Source organism: Mizuhopecten yessoensis, unplaced genomic scaffold, assembly GCF_002113885.1.
Source record: "Mizuhopecten yessoensis strain PY_sf001 unplaced genomic scaffold, ASM211388v2 scaffold943, whole genome shotgun sequence".
In the NCBI taxonomy this organism is placed as follows: domain Eukaryota; kingdom Metazoa; phylum Mollusca; class Bivalvia; order Pectinida; family Pectinidae; genus Mizuhopecten; species Mizuhopecten yessoensis.
Genome location: NW_018403799.1, coordinates 82,908 through 101,992, shown reverse-complemented (window position 1 = coordinate 101,992; position 19,085 = coordinate 82,908). Strand labels below are relative to the sequence as shown.

The 19,085-nt window shown below is 35.3% G+C and overlaps 1 protein-coding gene across 1 annotated transcript; it reads right to left on the bottom strand.

The window, feature by feature from the left end:
* Positions 1-217: 217 nt before the first annotated feature.
* LOC110455754 (sodium- and chloride-dependent glycine transporter 2-like) lies at positions 218-17,916 on the bottom strand. Its single transcript, XM_021506110.1, has 10 exons — positions 17,706-17,916; positions 10,638-10,769; positions 9,726-9,801; positions 5,623-5,755; positions 4,001-4,135; positions 3,703-3,806; positions 2,192-2,316; positions 855-970; positions 385-516; positions 218-253 (listed from the first exon to the last, which is right to left on the bottom strand). Exons 1-10 carry the CDS (start codon positions 17,833-17,835, stop codon positions 218-220), a joined length of 1,119 nt encoding a protein of 372 aa, XP_021361785.1. The 5' UTR covers positions 17,836-17,916.
* Positions 17,917-19,085: the final 1,169 nt, after the last annotated feature.

The window sequence follows — 19,085 nt, the reverse complement described above, 5'->3', positions numbered from 1 at the left end:
TATGCAGCATATATATGTACATAAAAAGTCATATTAGATATCACAGAGAGTGATGAAGATACCAGGAAGGTATGATGTTTTCCATAATTATACGTGTACTTCTGTGTGTGTTTGATATCGTAAACGTGATCTACTTGTTTTAGTCCATGTTTCCAACAGCTCATTCGCAGTGTCATGCCACTTGTGAACTACAGTATAAAAAAATACTAAACCCTTATCATAGTATTCTCCATTCTTGCCAGGTTAGGTTGAACTACAAGGTGAAAGTATCTTGCAAAATGTCACAATCAAATCCTGCCTTCTGCGCATTTATGATCCTGTGGAAAAAAAGACCGATGCACTACCAACTATGTTATGTTGTCGAACATGGCATAACGTAATTACCTGTGTAGCAAATGGTAAACCAGCAAGAAACATCACAACACTAACAACGGTCAGGAGGGGAATCCTTCGATTGTTCAACATTTTAGGGAACATTTCTTCAAAGATCATCAGTAATGGTTCGGTCAGTATTGCCTGGGAAATAGATGACAGTGTTTACATTTCAATACCTATTCATATTAACATATTATTCAATTATGCATACTTTACAAATGTTTGACGTAATTATTGTACGAAAACAAAATTTGATTGTTTTTCTTTTTACACTATCTTTTTGTTATCCGAACCAAATATATAAATGCCGGGAAACACTGCAGGATTCGACAATAAACGATAATTCTTTTTTCTTCTTTCTGTTTGCGTTCCATTACAATCTTGTGTATTATAAATATCAATTACATTTTCCAGACAGATATAAATTGATGTGCTATGAATATCTTGCAATTAATTATAAATGAACTTGTAACACTCACCATGGCATCCAGTCCTGGTAGTAGAAGGACCAGGTAAAAAATGGCACACCAAAGTTGTGGTAGGGGGAAATAACTCAGGGCCTTTGGATAGGCGATAAATCCGATTGAAAAACCACCTACAAAAAAATAGATACCTTTCGTCATTAATGTGACATAACTTACACGAACACGGTGTAAACATGAAGCTGAAAACGAAACTGTTTAGATAGCTGTTTTTTATGGGGAAAAGACTCAGGTTGTAAATAATAAGGGTGCCGTCCTTTGGGGGCAGGGGAGCGGGCAAACTAGGAAACAGAGGAGTATCTTCATTAGTTTACTCCTTTACAATGTGTGCGTACAGGAATTTAAACCAGATTCGATCTAAACTATCTCTAAGCGTTGGGGAATCAATTGTTAACAATTGCTGGATAAGGCTATAATGGAAAGGGAGGGGCAAATTAAAGATATCTCGTTCGCAACAAGAAGAGAAATTGTGACAAATTTCATACGGGGTATCCCTGATCCTAGGTTTGCCATAGTCATATAAATGATGATGATTATAATCAAGGTGGCTGAAGTGCTAGGCCTCAATATTTTGATGTCCAATTGTACTACTATAATCGAAATCCCTATAATATACAATACGGCGTGGGTATCAAGAACTCTATGGTTCCAGGTTGGACAAGGAACCAATGTCCCAGGGTCATATCTAGGAAACGGGTCCGTGTACAATAGCGAATCTAAAAAGAGATATACCTGCTTTAGATCTATAAATCGAGGATTGTCATCAGAGTTTGGAATCTGTCTGGGAAAATACTCTGAGGAGTAATATCGAAAGGCAGGGATTTTAATCACATAAACATGCATTCAGTACCTTGATGTAAAGAGAAACACCCAAGCTACCAGGGGTGACCCATATGTCATAATCCACCCCTGGGGACTAGGCCTTGACATGGGTACATTATAAACAATTAATTTTATAACATTATAGCATTGAAAGATAGGAAAAAACAAATACATGCATGCTACATGTACCAAAGTTTGAAACGTCTATGAAATATGGGTCATCTAATGAAATAAAAATAAATCACCATCCCCATAGGCACTTAAATATCTCAAAAGCTAAGACAATCTTATTTCCACCAGAACTAACAATGAATCATCCTGCTGAACCAGGGACAGGAAGTGTGTATAAATAAATGGATAATGATAAGATGATTCTTATAACGGTTGATATGCAATTTCATTTTAATGAAAAACCTTTTGTCGTGATTACTCAAAATATCCATGTGAGGGATACAAGTCTTCTGAGGAGAGGATGAGTAGGAATATACATTTCTTCAATATTATAGACTGACCTGATGTCATCAGGTCTGGGATAGGAACATTGATTTCCTCGGACATCACGCCTAGCACGGAAAACACCACAAGGCCATTGAGAAGACCGAAGGTCAAGGTCGCTGATGTCGATATTACAGACGATCTGAATGTAAAAAGTTTGAAATACAATAAATTATATAAAGCAGGATTTTAGTAATAATTGTTTGTTTAGTGTTAAACGTTCTCGAAGCAGCCAGAGTGAGAGGCAGACGGGACTGGTACCTAGAGAGACATTGCTGGGAGCAGACAGAAGATAGAAAAGAAAGAGGACAGGCAAGATAGCTCGGAAAAAATAAATCTATTGTCTGTACTTTTTACAGTAAGGTGATAGGTACAAATGAATGTATGGATATATTCTTAAAACAAAACAAAAATACCAAAGCCATAATTCAAACTCAAATTCGACAAAACCAGGGCAAAACATTATCAAAGGAAAGATTTACACGTAGACCCTTTAAAAATCACAAGGAGAATAAGACCATATGTCTTGGAAAGATAAGCGTGTTCTGCTTCATCGATATCGATGACACCCGCCATATAAATATAAATCGAATCCAAGAAATGTCACTTCCTCACATTGCGAACTTGGGTAGTGTCAACAAAACAATGAGGCAATTGAATAAGCAAAATGAACAAACATCGGTCTTAATATCACAAAAAAACGAGATCCTGATGGCAACCATACAACTGGTCAAAATTATAAATTTCACAAAAAGTCATACAGTATGCCTAATTTGTATCTACGACAAATCGGGAGGGGGGTGGGGGGGGGAATAAAGCAAGAATTCCACAGGAGTGGATATGTCGCCTGCGCAACAGATTTTCTAATTATAGTGACGGTGACCTTGACCTTGCCATTCATTTCTATATTGATGGCGCACGCTATTTTGTGTTTCAGAATTACACTTTCGTGGTCAATGTTGATATTAATAAAACTAGAACCTTGGCTTTGAGGTAGAGGTGTTGAACAAATAAATAGTTCCTACATTTTCGACGGAATGTCGTTATTTGGCATTGAAAATCGGAGAACAATTGTTTAAGTTATCGTGTAAAAAAGGAAAGGTTAACGGCAAAAATAAAGTACTGTGTTGCTATGTCAAGTATGATACGCAAAAACGCGGAAAGTTGAAACTCGACAGAAAATCCCGTAATTTATGTTGAACATAATTGCCAAGTTTGTAAGGAATTGATCAAAAAATAAAAGAGTTCTTGCATTTACTACACAATGCCCTTATTTGGCAAATAAAGGTGCATAACTACACAAAAAATGCACGTAAACCTCTGAAATGCAAACTCATTCAGGCTATATTTGTATGCAATATGTGTACCAAATTTGAGTTAAATCAACCGAAGGAAACTCAAGTTAACCCACGGAAACCTTGTTTCGGACGACGCAACCGACGACGACGACAAAGTAATACCTATATATCGCCTCTTTTAACATGATTTAAAAATGCAGAGAGCAGATTCCTAACGATAAAATACATACTGGAAACAGTTAGTCCGGAATTTATTGTGAGCACCCATCATCATCAGTCCTCCCCAGCCCGGGCCAAGCGTAATAAACGTCTGAAAGGAGGCTTCTATCCACAACTAAAACACATACATATAAGACGCTTATTCTACTCTCCTTAAACACTTGAATAAATGAATACCTAGTATCAGATATGAGTTTCATTCAAACAGAAAAAAATTCCATCGCATTTCTACTTATTGTTATATATGAAAGAAATTCACTGTAGTACACTTATACTATGTCGTATTAATTACTTAAAAAGAACTGGTACCTGTGGGTCAGCAAACCTTCTGAAATCAGCCGACACAAAATACAGCATCCCTTTGGTAGATCCAGGTAAGGTCAGGGCTCGTATCCAGATCATCACAATTAGAACAACAGGAAGGAGTGCGGTTACGTATAGCATCTGTAGAATCAACATGTAACGTTAATATTTTGGCCGGGTTCAACACATTACGAACGTTAGCATCTACTGAATACAGTGTTTTACAATCTGCTACCTCAATAGCAACAAGCTGTATATATATTGTGAATATTTAATGTTGTGGCACTACGAAACCTTTTACGTGCTATCTACTTTTCATTTCGTTAGACCCAGGTGAGAATTATCTGATCAGAGTGTCAATCTGAGTTGTAAAGTTACGCTATTTGACGCTAATTTTTCAATAACATATGGTTATATTCCTTTTACTTTTTCAGGAGACCCCATGTAAATCTCTCCTTTGGTCATATTTTGCCCCTGGTTTCTGTTACCAATTTTGAGGTTCAATTGCAATTTTGACACTTTGATTTTTTTCTTGATTTTTCTTATTAAACAACTCTTTAATTTAATCTTTTGAATGACTCAATCGTCTGTGAATAGTTTTGACCTATTTTAGTGACGCATTGAACATATTATGAATACGTGAATTCAAATCAAAATGTTTAATTTAATAGTGTTTCATCTATTTTTTAAAGTTAGTTTTTTTTTGATAATGAAATAATCAGATATTAATAATTTTCTGATACACAAATGATCCCTAGACTATTTGAGATTTAATATTTTTCCTATCTACTTCATACTAGATGAACAGCAATATACAACAAAGAGAAGCATTCGGCAAAATTTATTAAAGGTTCTAGCGTCAAGTTCCAGTTTAAGGGACCAAATATCAAAATTTTACTTCAAACACAGTGTTCGTATTTAACGTGTCAAAACATTTCAGAGCAACTGTTTCCTTTATATGACACGGTCATAGCTTGACAAAGTGACCAGTCGATCTTGAACATTGTGTCCGAGCTTGACATAGTGACCAGTCGGTCTTGCAACGTTGTGTCTGAGCTTGACAAAGTGACCAGTCGGTCTTGCAAAGTTGTGTCGCGTTTGATAGTACTTTGTGTGTTGTGTATGAAGTAAAACTTTGTTATTACATATTTTAAAAGTGATGATGACAAGATACCTAAGTTGAATGCATTGTACACAAAAACATTAAAGCTGACTTATCATAAATGAAAATTTGATATGTCATGGAATATCAAATAAACATACAAAAAAACGCCAGTCTATACTATCTACATGTACAACGCTCATATGTATAGCACTACGTCTGTATTAGAAAATCTATTATGTCAACCTCAAGATGTCCTTTGGTCAAAAGTACATTACATCAAGGTCAGTAAAGCATGTCGCAGAAATTTAGATGGCAAGAATTTTGAACAATATATTCTATGTTATTTTGTCAGCAATAATACAGACGTGAAATACTAAAAGGAAAACGGTAACATTTGAATTAGATTTTTACATTTGAATAACCATTTGTTTTACAAATAAGATCGACAATATGCATGTTATATTCTATTTTTTAAGATCAGATTTTTCTTATTTTGCTTAACAGTACAGTGCGTGTGGATTACCTTGCCCATACTTTCAACGCTTTTCACAATACTAATGGCGGCCAGCAGTCTCAACACGAACAGATACGCCACGAATACTACACTGATGGTTCCAAGGTAGTCAATCCCATCAGATATTCTCAGGATCTGATATCTGATAAATCAAAACGGCTAGCGTTATCACAGATGGTACATTCATTCAAAGTATTTTTTTATTAAAACGTGAGTACCCACCCACCTCCATCCCCTACCCCCTTCTCCTCAAAAACAAAGAGTACCCACCCACCTCCATCCCCACCCCTTCTCCTCAAAAACAAAGACCGAAAAAAGTGTTTAAGGGGAAACTGTGACACACCTGATTATTTTGAAAATAAGATAATTCTTTTATTCTGTATTCTGTCCGACATTAAGTAGTATTTAAATGGAAACATTTGCAATATTATTCCAGACATATTTCTAGGCGAAAAGAAATATGGAACACGTGACCTGTTTCGACCCGAACATGACACAAACGTTTTTTCTTCTTTGTCAAATGTACATATGTAACATGGGTTTAGTATATCCCAATTTCCATTATCAACAAAAATCTTCAATACGTGTCGTATTATTCTTTTCACCATTGGTTTATATTTGTACATCTTTAAACAATACACAACGAAATATGGTTGCACATACTTTCTCTGTTTTATTATTTCGAAACAAAACGTAAGCACTTTAAATTTCGTCCAGATTCCAGAAATTTTCTATTTTTCAATGTTTTCTGCGCCTTAGTCTCATGATCGATTAATATGCGGAATCGGGTAAGTAAAAGCTTCATCAAAATATCATCTGACTCATCAGTTATTTTTATGAAAAAGTTGCGAAACAGGCAGAGAAGTAACTGACCGGAGAACTTTTATTTTTCATACTAACACATTGATCATAGTGGACTTACTCCCTTGATAGCGAAATCAATGCAAAAGTAGGGGTATCATAATATTTAATGAGTTGCTTTTATAAAGTAAGGGTATATTTAAAAGATATTATATGGTATTTGTCTATAAATCATGAATTTCTTATTCCATAGGTAATTTTAATGTCTAGATTGAACGTCAATGATAAATTCAACGATTTAAAAAAAAAAAAAAAAAATGTCGTTTTTTGTAATTTCATAGATTACTAGTAATTTCATAAACAATACATTAAATGACAGAGATGGCATCGCTTACAAGAGACAACAGACCATTATAAACGTTAAGCTTTACATTAAATCAATTAAAAAAAGGTTTAATTGTGTGACGGGTTTTCTTTTCACAAAAAGACATGGAATTGTATATCTCATTCACACTTACAGCCAAAACTCATCCACAGAATCCCTCGGATGGTATATAGTACTATTCGTTTCAGTTACCGTCGTCCAAGATGTCAAGTTCTGAAATATTAATGATTAAAGGTTCATGGTTTGAAGCCATATAGATCGTTTCGTGGTACATACTTTCGTGGAAACTGACAACAAACAACAGTATCCAAGTACATCAATAAACTCGCTGTATTTAACATTCATGATATACAGTGTAATATTCAAACGAAATTTCCTGTATGTAGACAACGTGAATTATGTTTTTAAAATAAAGTTCCGACTTGTACAATTAGTTCATTGACACACTTTTTTGCAAACTGGTTGCCTTGGTAAACACAATGTAATATGACAACAATAGGTGTCAAGTGTCACGTCATTTGAATATGACGCCACAGAATACACTTTTACATCCCTAACGGTTGTGCTGCTGTGATAAAATCGTTATGAGGGTGGGAGGTTCTACACTACACACCGTGTGGAGGCATACGATCCCCACGTTTCGCTGTGTAGTTTTTGCCCGCCATCGTGACTCCACGTTCAGTTCCCAACCAACATCCCGCGGTGGAACGTGACTCCACATTACACCGCTACTCCACCATTAGACAGCGTGGAGGGAACATGGAGGTCGTCTAGAGTCATAAAACGACACAAGATCTCCACGCTTAAAACTCCAGTACATATTCATAACGTAGAGGGATCGTACATTTTAGACACCATCCACCCTCCAACATGGTGCCATCCCTTTCGCTGTCAATCAGCTTAACATGACAGGCATGACTGCGGAGCTGTTGGATTACTGACTTTCGTTAGGTTATAAATAACGGTAGATATTTAACCAATCACTTTTGGTATCAGTATTATTTTCATTTATATTTAAATGTAAAAATAACACTTATCCTAGCTCTGGATAAATTTATAAACCAAAGATAATGTTTTATATGATTTTACTTGTTTGGAATAATTTGAACCCTTGTTTTCTTTTGTCAGGCCGATTGCAATGATTAATTGTCCATTATGCGCACGCATACCGGGTATATCGATATAGTACGGAGTTATCATAACTGTCCCTCCATAGTTATTGGGAGGGGAAATATAAGAGAGGTTTCCTAAAATTGTTTTATTTTGCTGTAAGGTTTCTTTGTAAGAAGATCAATCAAATCAGAACATTATTTTAAAATGAGTAGCTCAAGCAATGTATATCAACAAAGGGACATAACTCCATACATTTGGGAGCTAAAGTTCTCTGTTCTATATTCTCGAATACTCATGTCCCCTCATGATCAATGCAAGCAATATATGTACCAAGTATCATTGAAATTGGTGAAGTATGTGTTCTTTAGTAGTGCAAAAAATGCTTTTAAAGGGGTATAACTTAATCCATTTTGCATACTCTATACACACACCCTTAATTAAAGTATTATGTGTTCCACGTAAACACCATATACACACCATTATGATTGCCTGTGGGTCTTAACCATTAGGTTTGAACACAGAACCTCTTTGATCAAATTGCCCCTATGCTAGGAGAAGGCTTTCAGCCATGTGGGGTTTTTGTGGGGATTTTGGCCCCTCTATTTGTACAATTTTGAGTTCCCACTTCCTCACAATGCTTCCAGGCAACCATTATCCTTCTCATAGTTTTGCAAGAGAAGATATCTAAAGCAATATGACAATATTAACCACCTTATAATATGACAATATTAACCTACACTCAATCCCCTGGGTGTTTAACTGCTCTATTTCTACATTTTTTGTGAATCCTAACCACCTTCGAATACTTGTTGAAATGTTCTAAAAAAAGATTTTGAACAAATTGCTGATGGACGGTAAGACAGTCGCCACGGTACAGAATATTTAGCTCACATGTCTTTCCTTTGGACCAGATAAGCAAACAAAGGGGGCACAACACTGACAACAGTGAACCTATATAGCCATTGAATATATTCCCTTAAATCCAGGATTTTGCTGGCTCTGCATGGAGAGTTTTAAGTATCTCTTATTATACACATACAAGTGGTTTTTCAAAATGGTGTTTTAAAACTAATTATTAAAATGTTTGCATGGCTATAAAAAAAATGTGTGAACTGCAGGTTTATTTGGGGTTATTTCTTCCTGGTTGTACAGATTTAGTCTATGTTTTGGTATTCCCATATACTAGATGGTGTTCAGTGATCCAGGGTTTCTTGGTGGTACATGTAGTTACCCAAAAGTAATAATAGAATGAATAATGAGTACTTAAGCATCCAAAACTTGAATATATATTAAATAGTTGAAGATTGTTATAAAAAGTTTTATTATAATTCTCAAAACAAAAAGGGAACTGCGGGCAATACATCCAACTAACTGTTGTGAGATGTGCACCAGAACATAAGCGGGTTGACAAATATATACAAATACCATAAACACAAGAAGTTTTCCATACAAAGAGAATGAAATGTAAATAAGTCATTAGCAGAAATTTGTAAATGTAAGAAATAAGAATATATAATTGTTTACGTAATTATTACGTAAGGCAAAATATAGCAATACTTATTTTCGTGCTTACTGTCGGTATTCCGACATGGTCGTGAAATATTTATGTTATTTAACAGGAAACCGTTAAATTCCCTCCATATATTTGTAAAGAAACGTTATATATACCATCATGCTGTAGTTGCCAGTGCTGTTATACAAAGACACGTTCCCAGTTTCTGTGTGTGAACCTTCCCTATAACACGCCGGGGTGTTCCAGTCGTTGTCACAGTTTGTCCAGGGTAGAACTATCTTAAACGAGTTTACGAAATACTCAATCGACCAGGCTCCCATGATGGCTGTATTAACGGCACTTAAAGCGTTGATGACTGCTATAGCGATGCCCATTCCTGTAAATTTGGCAATTGTAAAAATATGGGAGGTTGGAATGATATGGTATATTTTGGTGACACACATTTATAGTACTTATAGTTTAACGTAAGTAATTCGTAACTCAACAATTACCAATTTCAAACACCTTTTCACAGCGTTTCATATAGATGAAAACCTCTTGCTTTTGTAAGACTTAAATTGACTAACACAAGTTGATGTATTATATTAAACAACTGACTCGTTTACAAAGTGTTAGAGTGCAACAATGTTAAGGATGAAAAGGATTGAACGTCATTTTGTCAATGTTAATGCAGGTATGAACGCAAATGGGTTTCATAAATTAATGTGTCAACAAGTATGCGGTAATACTTGGCATGAACATTGACAAATATTGTTCAAGTCATATGCTTACATTCTCAATTATATAGTTACGCGTGCTTTGTATATAGGTATTATATTATATTTTCGATATTGAAGCATCTGTGGCTTCAGTTATTTAAGGAGGAAGGCGAATCTTCAAAATGAAGATGAACAAATTGCATTCATAGCCCTAAATGGTAGTGTTTAAAGAGAACTTACTGTGGGAATTTAAATATGAACAATCGGACTATGTATATATTTGAAGTAAAATTATTATATATGAATGATCTGTACCCTTTTTTTTCTTAACTACATAATGGAACCCAACTTTTTCTAGAGAAAAATATAATAGCGCCATTTGCAGAATGTATAAATGCTGTTTTTATTCCGTCCATTGTTTTTGAAATATCAAAATACCCAAAACGATGTGTGTTGGAGTTGTCAGGCAATAGGTGTTTAACTAAATGAATGTTCAGATCAGCATTTAACTTACCCCTCAGTAATGGACAGATGTCCCAAAACCTCCACGGTCCTTTGCCAGAAAACTGAGACAGCGCAAGCTCTAAGAAGTACAACGGAAGTCCGCACACCAGCATCAGTAGAATGTAGGCGATAATGAAAGGTCCTAAAATACGATATTGACTTGAACCTTAATAAGATCAGGCAATCAATATCATTTAGAAGGTAATATATTATAGCCAATGAAGAATAATTTAAAAATTGACAAACATTTCACATTTATGTAAATTAAACAAAATGATTAGGTCAATCAAAAGTTTGTATCAATTGTAACGAGTTACAGCAAATTCAAATCAAGAGTATCATGGATAATGAGAGTTTCTTTTTAAACTTTGAAGTATTTAATCATTGCCTTCTTGATTTTTATTAGCAAGTAGATACGCTACATTAGCACGTGAAACACATTAAGGTCCTTTTTGTCTTATAAATGAACGGAACGTATCAACCTCCATCTTTGTCTTTGATAAACAAATAATTCTAGACAGAAAGGCAATTCTAACAAAGAAAAATGGCAACAATCAAAATAATGAGAGCGGGGTTGCGAGATAAAAAAAATGGAAATGGAAAATATGAAAATAAAAATCTGTTAAGTTGAAATTGTTTGGCATGAATAACTTTTCCATAGAATTGTTTTCTTTTGCATAAGAAGCCCGGATGGCGATTGTAAATGTCATCATGAACAATAGCCTTACTACGAAATGACAATTTAATTGAGTAGTTTAAAAAGAGTAGCATGATTTAATAAACGCACAATCTAGTTTGATTCAGGTTTTGCGTTGGTATGTCGTGATTAAACTTCTGTAAATATTAGTTTTTACGGGTTCCGCTCCGTGTCACGAGGACAACTCAAAAACAGACAATCTCAAAATACAGCATACATCTTCTATTTTTTCTGCCATAACTTTATAAACACATCATAAACTATATCAGATGTCTGATATGAATCTATGAAACACAATGTGTCTCATGTCAAGTAATATAACCAAACGACACTTGCTTTTTTAATGAATAAATTAGAACTAAATGAAAAATGTAAATTGGAAATTAAATTGACTCATAAACCTAAACACATATCATATTGAATATAATGGATGGTTGTAAGGCACATCAACACAGCTAAGCATAGATATATCGGGGCTGCTCTCATTTTTCTATACGACAATTCTGGTAAGCGACAGAATATAATGTTGTGCCCACATACATTTTGAAAATGTTTCGTCTACAATTCCGCTTATTTCACACTCGCTCATCCCTTAGCTATACACTTTTGTTTATGAAAGCTTACTTCTGTTTGGAGTGTTGGTTGATATTGTATCAATCTTTAAAATGGCTTGGTGTCGCATGGAAGCTTCAAGGAAGTAAGACGAGCGAGCATCCTTGCCAAGGCTTCAGTAAGCTTTAGTTCTGTGTTCGGTCTTTTGAGCTAGTGCCACTTCTGTGCAATTTTTACTCTATTAACAGTTGTCATTCAATAAATAGCATTACATGGAATAAGTTCGTGAAGTTTGGTTTGGTATGGTTTTGTGTTGAAGTGTACATCTGTTCCCAGTGTTAATCATCATTTATATTCCATATGACCCTATTTGTGTTACCGCTTATTTAAATACATGTTTATTCAAGTAATAAAATAGATGTTCTCTTATAAAGGAGAGCATAACTTATTTGAAATCTAAGTCCGTGTAACGTTTTGCACTCCGAACGTTTAGCTTTTGGAATATTACATTGGCATGAACAGACCGTGGGGTTCTCAAATACTGGGAATTCATGAACTGGCGTGATGTGTGGAACAGCACGGACGTGCATGTCGGAGCGCCGATATGTTTCGTCTGAGTTATCGAGTTACTCTGGTGGTGTTTTCCGACCTTTGTGTGGTAATGTGTGGACATTTACATGGTGCTTGTAACTAATGCCTCCAAAGAAGCGCTGCAAGGGTACCAACACCAAAATGGTTAACGACAACGGCGGCCCGCAGCTACAGGTGAGCGATGTTAATCCATGCATGAACAGTGGTAACGCGTATAGTACGTGAAACACGGACATGTCTTGTCAACAGTTCCATCCACAAGGCAACCAGTGGTTCAACGGACAACCATATATGAGTAATGGCCAACCCCCGAATACTTCTTTTTACACTATGGCGTCTCCTACTCCATGGTCCCGTCAAGCATGACCCAATCCAGCACTCCGCCGCCATTTTCGGATACCCCCGCGTGGGCTTTAGCTCTTATATCACCACTAATATCTAAGGTGGATACATTGACAAGCAAACTGTTCAAATTGGATTCACTTGAAAAAGTATTTTCGTGAGCTTCATGAAGATGTCAAAATCCTGAAGATCCGGTTAGATGATATTGAAGGTTCCCAAACTTTTATTGCCAAACAGTTTGAAGATAACCGACACAACTATGCTGACCTCGGTAAATTACAGCAAAGCCTCAATCGTGCCAATGATGATATCGTCGATCTAAAGTGTCGATCTATGATCTTTGGTGTCAGTGAAGAGCATGGGCTTGATTTTATAGAGAGAGTCGACGAGACAAAAGGGGTTTCGGAGCGTGCCCTGTGAGGACTGTATTAATAAAATTAAGATCCTCGCGAGCGACGAATCGGACTTTTCAGAAAATCTACTTAACAACAGAGCTCACAGGACTGGTCCAAAAAAAGCAGGGAATGTGAGTCCCATTGTAGCAAAATTTAGTCAATTTCAACAGAAAGAAAGACTGAAAAACAAAATAAAACAAGGTAAAGGAACTGAAATGTATATCTCTGCGCAATATCCGAAGGAGGTCCGGGATGTCAGGAAGAGGCTGTTGCCTATCTGCAAACAGGCTCGCGATGAAAAGAATAGGACAGTGTTCGTAAAGGACAAACTTAATATTGATAGTGAATTGTACAGATGTCCCGATTCGTCCGTTCCTTCCGTATAGGTACATGGCAACCCTAAGTGTGTGTGTACCGAGATGCCGACTTACCACTGCAGTGACGGACAAAGCGGCCTACTTTTAAATACTCTTGCAAATAATCTCGAAAATATTAACGCGTCCGTTATACTGTCAGGTGAAGCGACACATCAATCTGTTGCTACATGTGTCGGTCGTTTTACGATGAATTGACCCGTGATATGAGTCCGTTTATTGTGCGCGCTAATTCGTGCGCGGAAAGAAATACCGCTAGTACAATGGGGTGTGGCCAAACAAACAGAGGTACACACGTGTGCGAGGACAAGCCTTGGTTTGATCCCGATTTAATTATAAAAATGCTTTAAATGTATTCAACAAATGTTAGTCTGCAAATAATCATAAATATTTAGTTGATAAAAAGAAGTTATATAGATCAGCAGAAGCTGTTAAAAAAGAGATTATATTAGATATGAAGGTGACATGCTAGAATACCTGATAAAGTACACCTCAAAACACTTCTATAAGAAATGTTCATCACCTAAATCATCAGGGCCCCAAATGAGTATTCATGTTTTGTATAACCATTTTAAAGGGTTTACCGCTGAGGGTGGCGATGAGACTGGTTTTGATGATACTTTTAATCACGATGCAGATGAAGAATTCGACAGTCCTAAAGTTATTGATGAAAATAACAAAGCTATTCGTAATTCGAATCGTGGCAAATCAATGGAATCGATGGAATTTTAGACGAATGGTTTTAAGCTGGTAAAAATTTATTGTTGCCTACCTTGTGAATACTATTTAATGAAATTTTGTACTCCGGGAGCTTCCCCTCGGAGTGGTCCGTGGCCGTCATAACTCCAGTCTATAAAATGGTGAAAAATGTGATCCTTATAATTTCAGAGCAATCAGTCTATCAGTTGTCTTGGGAAATTGTTCACGTCTATTTTAAATTCTATGTTAATAAATTGGTCCGAATCATACGATGTTATCACAGATGCATAGTTTGGATTTCGCACTGGACTTAGTATTGTTGATGCGATTTTGCTCTACATTCAATTATAACTAAATCTTTTAGCTTGGTTGATGTCTGCAAAGCGTTTGACTATGTATACAGAGGTAATTATTGGTATAAGCTATCAAAGTAAGGAGTCAGAGGCAAGCTTCTGCACATCATTAAATCAATATATAAACATGTTAGAACTTGTGTAAAAGTTAAAGGTTGTTTATCTGATTTCTTTGCCAATAATATCGGTTTAATGCAAGGCGAAATGTTGTCGCCGATACTTTTTGCTATGTACGTTAACGACTTTGAGTTCTGTTTATCTCAAATTGTAACCAACCATACGATTTTGAAGAATTAAGCCTATCCTTATGTCATATGCTGACGATTTAGTCTTGCTCTGAAAACTGTTGAAGGCTTGCAGGAATTACTGGATAATCTTCCCATTTATTGCGAGTAATAGAAATTAACTGTCAATAGTGAAATCACGAAAGTTGTGGTATTCCGTAAAGGCGGGAAAATCGAAATAATGAAACATGGACTTACCATGGAAAAAAGCTTGATCGTGTTTACCAATTTTCTTACCTCGGCGTAAGCTTAAGATACAATAACAAATTCAATAACATACCGAAACAATTGTCAGATCAAGGAAGTAAAGACACGTTTGCTTTATTTATTTTCTGTTTTCAAATATGAGTCTTTATTATAAAATCATGCTGTGTTGTTTGATACCTACGTTAGTAGCATACTGTGTGCGGTTCGACCAAAGGGCTTTACCTATAGTTAAACAGTTTACAAAAAATGTAATGGTATACTAGGAACTTGGTCGTTTCCCTTTAGAATATACACGAAGGTTTAGAATAATTAAATATTTGTTTAAACTGCTCGACACGAAAAATTGTATTTTGAATACTGCCTATGATTTTTTATCAAAGAAAAACACCGGTGGTTGATTCAATTGGGAACACTATGTAAAATAATTGCTATGTACTCTTGGCTTCTGTGAAGTATGGCTTAGCCAATCACCATCGAACGCTAAATCCATTTTTCCTTATACACGTCAAAGAATTTGACCACGCTCCACAATATTTTAGAGGTTTATTAGAGAATTCGGCGAAATGTTTTTTATATAAGCATATTGTAAACCATTTTTCCATCCAGTTTTATTTAACTCAGTAAATGCCTAAGAAACATAGAATATGTTATACAAAACCTCGTATGTTTGCACATTCTTTGGCAATTGAAACTGGTCGTTATAGAAATATCGAGCGGAATAGGAGATATTGTGCAATTTGTAAGTCGACTACTGAAGTAGAAGACGAATATCATCTTGTATTAATATGTAATATGTACAACGACTTAAGAAGTAAATATATCAAAAAATACTATTGGCAAAAACCTTCAATGTTTGAGTGTCAATAACAACAAGGACTGAAGCCGTCTTCGCAAGTTTATTTTTGAAGCAAATAAGATAAGAGCTGTATTTCTTTTACTCGTACTCCACTTTTGTCTTGCTGTTTCACATCCTTTTTATGTATTGTATACAATATATAATATGTACTCATGGGCCGTATGGCCTACAGTCAATACATTGAATTGAATTGAAAAATAACGAACGAGTAGTAAGTGGTCAATAGTTTTCGATGTTAATTACCTTAGAATATTAAAGGGAGCATATTGATAATTCGAATCTACAACTGTCACTGGTAATGCATGCTACACAGTTGTACAATATATTGATATACAGCATCAATAAATAAACATGATTCGCTACATTTCACATTTTCATAAAATTGTTGAGATAAAAAAAATAGTTTTTCTTAAAAGAATTAAGGGTCCTTGCCCCTTTGCAAAGTTTGGCCTATGCACAGTAATTTTCCTTTAACTTCAGTTGGGCTATAACTGTAGAACGATTGGGCCGGGACACGTGCGTTGATTAGGTAAGCAGTGGCTTGGAACGATAGTTTAGCAGTCAGCAGTATATAAGGGTTCGAATCTAGTCCGCGGTGTCTTTGTTACACTCAAACACTGTTGTTATTCATATTTCTTTTAAGTTATCCTTATATTTCTCGTAAAAGTCCTGCAAAGTATGTTTATCTTTTTAGAAATCATTTATCAAGGATATCATCATGACGGATAAAATAGAATCAAATACTTTGTTTTAGATTTTGGCAGTGGTGCGGTGGTCCTTAATGAAACAGGTTATTTAATTGGTTCCAAACTACATAGAAATACAATTTAAAAAGCTGTAAACCCATCATTGTTAGGTGGTAAACAAATGACTCTTGATTAGCAAATTAGATGGAAACAATATTCAATGTGATAAACTTACAAATGTAAAAGATATAAATGTTTAATTATAACTCTAAACTTTACATGAGTAATATTTTTATTCTGCATTTCGTAACATTCGTTTAGATATTACTTTGCTATCAAATTGTTGCACCTGCCTTTGCAAAAATTACAAAATTTTACACAACGTTCCTTGAAGAACTATTATACATGGTATTATACATGTCGTTTACATAGGCAGGGGAGGGAAATATGTGTCAAGGTCTCTTGCTGTCACGTTTATCAGGATGTTGTGTCCATAAACTTGCGTCATATCGCGACAGGTAAAATAGAGCTAAACTATTATTTACAGGTGAGATAATAGAAGATTTAAAAAGTTAACAATATTCTTGAAATATTAAAACAATAGAATTTTAGAATTTTAGCAACTGTATGTGTTAAAATACAACAATGTGTTTTATTTCATCATTTATAATANGGTGTTATAAAATCAGTAACTGTCGCGTATACAGCCTCTGTTTTTGTTTTCCAAATGACGTCTTATATTGATTTTACAATTTAAAACTCAAAATTATATATCTAAGACAAAAAATGGATTTCTGGAGACAAATGATTGGGCGATGGGGGTATGTGAAATAAATAAAGATTATCTGTCAATATGTCAATCTGTCTGACCGTCTGTTCGTCTACCTGTCTGAAAGGATATGTGTTATTTTGTTATCTATTGTAAAAAGTTCTACTCTTTAATAAAAGGAAGGCTATTAAGAAACGACAGAGGTTGAGCGAACCATGACAATTAATCGACATCTAACATTTTTGTACAATCAGATACATATATTACATTTACCTCCTCCGTTCCTGTAGGTAAGATATGGTACCCTCCAGAATTCCGGCATACCAATCGAATATCCAAGTAACGCTACAATGAACTCGACTCGGGAAGTCCATTTCACGTTTACAGCACTGGTGTTCGCCATTTGTAAATAATTAGAATATCCCCGAATTCCAACGGTTTCAAATTCAACTGACTTATAACTGATATACGTGTATGGAATCAACGTTGGCTGTTCTGGTCTACGTGTCGCCGTTAGATGAAGTATGCGAGGTTTAATGAGTACTAGTATACGCCGGTAACATGTGTACGAAAACTGACATTTTTATTACAGTTTTGTGTCATGCTTGGTTGACTTTTCTGTAAAGATGTTTCTTCAATGTTTAATGTGTTTTTACTTTTTAATAATGCATGACTATAATATGTTTCTGCCTCATTGAACTGTTTATGTTTGTTCATACAACGTATAGTGATCGTTTTAGATTTTACAGAAGCTTCACTATGCAAAGTTATAAGACATTCATAACTGCATATAGTTGGCATGTGATATCCGTGTATATATCGTAAATTTTAAGACGTCTGTGATAGAGGAGTTAAAACATTCACATTTCCGTCTCTTCTGACAATGCATATATGTAATTTGCTCAATTTACAAAACGTCACCAGTTATTTTGTTATAAATTGTTGCATGTTGATTTTCACAGTAATACTCATTATCATCCGTTGCACAAATTGAACACTTGCATCTTCATGGCTTTGAAATATTTATGTTAATTTCCCAGTAAAAAAGCAATATCTGTTCATCTGACATTTCAGATTGCACTTGAACATTGCACGAATATAATACATTGACATCTTAAAATCCAGTCCGATCCAACCAGTCCAGTCCAATACATCACAGTACATATGCAAGACCACACACTTGTGCAAGAAATATCAAAGTTTATAAATCTTTGATATTTTATGCAAATACCGGGAACTTTTCAGTTCGCCATGACGAGGTGATTCCCATAAAAAGTAGTTTCGACTAGTAGGTAAATACAACATTCCGTATTGCACATGGGCAATACAGAACGTTGTATTTCATGGTCTGGAAATTGCTTGTATTACTATAACAAGATTCAACAGGTATGTGATAACAGAAAATCTCACACCGGTAAAAGTGCGGATACACCTGTCCAGGGTACGAGAAAAAGGTGTCTCCAAGGTCGTGGTAGTTTATTATCATATTTATCTAGCACTCGTTAGTTAATTTTTAAACTGTAAAAGACACTAAGTAAACCCTTAGTCTTCGTGCAATTTGAAATTTAACTAAATCGTGCCCTAATTTAGATTGATCCAACAGATGGAGCTTTACTCTTTTGTAAATAGGGAACTGCAAGGTTTAATGTTTAA

Coding starts and splice junctions, on each gene's coding strand:
- LOC110455754 (XM_021506110.1), bottom strand. CDS start 17,835: ATGGCGAACACCAGTGCTGTAAACGTGAAATGGACTTCCCGAGTCGAG. Junction 9,802..10,637: donor CATCTGTCCATTACTGAGGG/GTAAGTTAAATG, acceptor CCAAATTTACAG/GAATGGGCATCGCTATAGCA. Junction 5,756..9,725: donor ATGGGAGCCTGGTCGATTGA/GTATTTCGTAAA, acceptor TTGATTTATCAG/ATATCAGATCCTGAGAATAT.